At 29.1% G+C, this 4,054-nt stretch overlaps 1 protein-coding gene across 1 annotated transcript; it reads right to left on the reverse strand.

Annotated features, from left to right (window-relative positions):
- Positions 1-2,688: 2,688 nt before the first annotated feature.
- LOC119676005 lies at positions 2,689-3,618 on the reverse strand. Its single transcript, XM_038087227.1, has one exon. The coding sequence runs from the start codon at positions 3,616-3,618 to the stop codon at positions 2,689-2,691; it is 930 nt and encodes a 309-aa protein (XP_037943155.1).
- Between the last annotated feature and the right edge of the window lie 436 nt (positions 3,619-4,054).

Genomic DNA, 4,054 nt, shown 5'->3' on the forward strand with positions numbered 1-4,054 from the left:
TTGTTGCTCATTAAGTAGAATTTTCATTTCTGCCGAAAAACCTATAATGAACATTTTGCAAACTTTGTGACAAGCATAAATTTTGCTTAATTAAACGTACGTTGACCCACTTTTGTTGTATAGTTTCGAAATAATAATTTTCATTTCAAATATCATTAAAAAATAATTAAACAAATTTGCAGTGAAAAGCATCTGTTGGTAAAACAAAATAATATTTATTTAAAATTTTAAAGAAATTAATCATGCAGGGCAATAGAAATAAAGACGCACAGGATATGAGACACAAATTTTTGCATAAAGACTTTTGTCATTCACATTAAAATTAAGAAGATTTTTAATATTTTTTGTAGAGTGTACGTAAATATAATGGTGGTAACCTAATTAAGTCTTCCAGAAGTGCCAGAAATTGACGAAATACAAGAGGAAATCCCTAACCATTGAGATGATGTTTGTACTGCAATGAAAGTACATTAAAGCAGTAATTACGATAACTGTACTGAACATAAAGAAAATGGATTAATGTAAACTGTTAAAATTACACAGCATGAAAACTATTTATGAACACAAACAAACAATATAATGGTTTATTAGGAGAGAATCAGATTAGGAACCAAATAATCAACGATTGACGAATAAATTAGCATGCGCTAATTAACAGAGAAAGGGAAAAATATATATGCTATCTATTTCTTAATCCAAAGCAAATACATTACCAAGCCGGAGATTAATGTGGAACGTAATCAGATTAACCAAATAACGGTGGAAGACTTTAACAATGTATTATAAGTCCAATATGATTTTTTGGAACTAGTTTTCACGAACAAAGAGGTGCTTTATAGAAATTGACTGAAATTTAATAAACACTTTAGTTTAACAGTGACAGTCATCATTCGAAAAATTGTAGCATTCCAAATATTTACTGCTCCTCTACATAAAGATTCCACCTTGCATTATTGATTGTTTTGTGGGTATAATGAAAAACATAAACTCAGCACAAAAATATCTTTTAATACACTGTCAATGTATTTTAGATCATATCCCCTTGACTGTGATTTCGAAAAATAAATATGTATAATGTTCTTTTTTGGTCATTTTTAACATAACGGTACTGAGAAAGATAGGTACTAATGTCTTCTGTGTAACTAAGTAAAAATTTACACAAGATGAACTTAGATTAGGAATTATAGATATCACATTTACTACATATGTAAAATTAAAGCATATATGATGGATTGACCATGATGCGAAGATAAATAAAAATACAACTATTGTTTTAATAGATTTGTTGAAATACCAAAATCGTGATGATATTAATACTGGTTTGCGGAAAAAACCGAGTATAAGGTGCCAATTACCGTATTCCGGAGAAAAATGTTTAAAAAGTTCAATAACTTTTCTGATAATTGTGTTATATTCGACTTAGAATAGTCAGAAAAAATTTCACGTTCATAATTTTTAATTATCTGGGGAAGATTCAAGCCTTTATAATAATTTTATCATTCTTTGTATGAGCATACGTCAAATTTTCACTGTCTTTTGGATCTTTAATTTGTGTTGAGATCCTTTAACGTGCTATTTATCAGATTGCTTATGTATTCATTGGTTGACTTTCTTCAAATTTGTATACTTATAATAATTTGTATAATTACAGGAAAGCATGCTTAAATTGAACAAATATTTATGACAGATGCAGCGGCCCTATGTTCCTCCTATATGTTAGGTTATGATGTCATAATATATATCACAAAGGGTTGAAAAACCATTTCGAACTTTGATTTGATAGTCTTAAAAGGTCTTGCAACTGACTAAGCTTCAAAAAAATGTTAAATAATTTAAATAGTGCACCTTGGTGTTTTTTAATAAAATGGAAAAAAATTGAATATCATTACACCATCATTAACAACAATAAAATATTAGGAAGCTGAATTTAAAGGTGATCGTACGAGTGTTTTTGATGAAGCCAGAGAATAGGCCGCGGGTAGAGCTTCCAAACATCATTGAACTCAACAATCGGCTGAATAAGTTTCTACTTCCATATTTTGGGACTCAATTGGAATAATTTTCATAGACAATAATAACAAAGAAAAACAATTTTTCAAAGAAAAACAATAATATTAGACTACTATTGCATATTATTGTATGGATTAAATGACGAAATCAAGAAAAAAACGATTACATTTGTAAAAAAAAAATTTTATTTTTGCAGGATAAGCAAGGTATTCTCCAGATTTGGCTTCCAGTGACTGATAACTGTTTCCAAACTTGAAAAGATGTCTCCAGGGAAAGAGATTTTCATCTAATGATGAAGTAGAATGGGAAACTGAATTATGTTTTGAAGGACTTGATAAATCGCATTACTAAAAAGGTATCCAATTATTGCTGCGAGTACAGATTATTGAAAGGACTTGATGTGTCGAGCTGAAAAAGGACTACATTGAAACAAAAAATATAATTTTCCAAAAAAATGAGTTTTTATTGTTTAGGCCGGGTATTTATCATTTCTACAATTTTATATTAAATTTTTCGTGTAAAAAATTTCATACACCCAAAAACATAAATTCTTCAAATATATTCCACTTGATTAAAAATTTATTTAGTGTATAATGCTAGGAATAAATTATTTATAGAATATACTCGTACAATGCATTTAAAACTTCTAGCATTCTTAAATACTTCTTCTTATATTGTTCATTTAGCTAAATATCGCTTTATTCCATGAAAAGCTTTATAAAGGAGCACATCCAATATTATACCAACAACTGAGCCTGCTATAATTGCTTCGTTATTTTTACATAAAGAACACAAATTTTTCCAAATTGTGCCCAATAGTCCAGAATTATCAGTTTTATAAACCATTACGAAACTTAAAGTGGCTAAATTATTATCGTATATTTCGACACCGCTATCATTAATACTACCAGTGAATTCCATCCTTTCAACGTGTCTAATGTAATTAACAAACCCAACGCAGCGTATTTGTGTGCCCAACATAGAATTTTTCCAAAGGTTTTCACCCGCACTTAGAACATTCTGCAGATCATCTTTCAAAATAATGGTATCGAAATTCTTGAAATCATTTGAAAAAACTTCTTGAAAAGTTTCCATTTGCGGAACAAAGAGTGCAGATTCGATCATCAGGTCGTGATACTTCTTAATATTTTCAAAGAATTTATTATTTGTCGGTACTATCTCAAAAACATAATCTGGTCTTTTTATCGCAGTTTGTAGAATTGTTCTTATCAAGTTTATTACATTATCAACATCATATTCAATAATATTGGCACACTTATTTTCTAATAACACCCAAAAGAGCAATCTTATTGTGCCTAATTCCAAACGATCGATTTCATTTTGTTCGATCATATTCCAAACCTTTTCCAATGGCGGTATCTTTGCTATGTAACTTCGGAGGGCTTCGATGTTGTAGTCACCACGCAAATTCCTGAAATAAGGAGGAAAAGTATCTATGTATTGCTGAAAGTTTTTACTTTGTACACATTTAATAAAAAGCGACATCTTTAAATCCAGTGCTCTGATATCGAGTTGAAAGAGCGAACACAACATATTGAGTTTTTCAGTTGCGGTCATTCCCGCAATATCCGCTAAACCCCTTGACATTTTTGAATTTATAATGTATTTGAGCGAAAATACATACAAATTGATATAATATTATCAATGTTATTAAAATATAAATTGATAATTCAATTGAATACAAATAAATTCAATTGAAAAGTTAATAACAACTGTAACAACTTTCCAAAATAAATTTTTTTTATAAGAAAAGATAAAAATAATATTTGGAGTTGAAAATGCAAGGTTTACTTTTTTATAATTTTAACAAAATTAACAAAAAATCAGTTGGCAAATCATGTATTTATTATCAAATCATTATCTACTGCTTTGCTCAATAGGGAATTATTATGGAGAATCGATCAACATAAAAATAAGTCAATATAGAGAATTGGAAGATTTAAGTTATGCCGAAGATGTCGTTCATATGCAAAGTGTTCGTTAAATTTACAATGCCGATATATAGTCCAAGGTGTGGGGAGTA

This window comes from Teleopsis dalmanni, chromosome 2, assembly GCF_002237135.1.
Source record: "Teleopsis dalmanni isolate 2A chromosome 2, ASM223713v2, whole genome shotgun sequence".
Classification (NCBI taxonomy): Eukaryota; Metazoa; Arthropoda; class Insecta; order Diptera; family Diopsidae; genus Teleopsis; species Teleopsis dalmanni.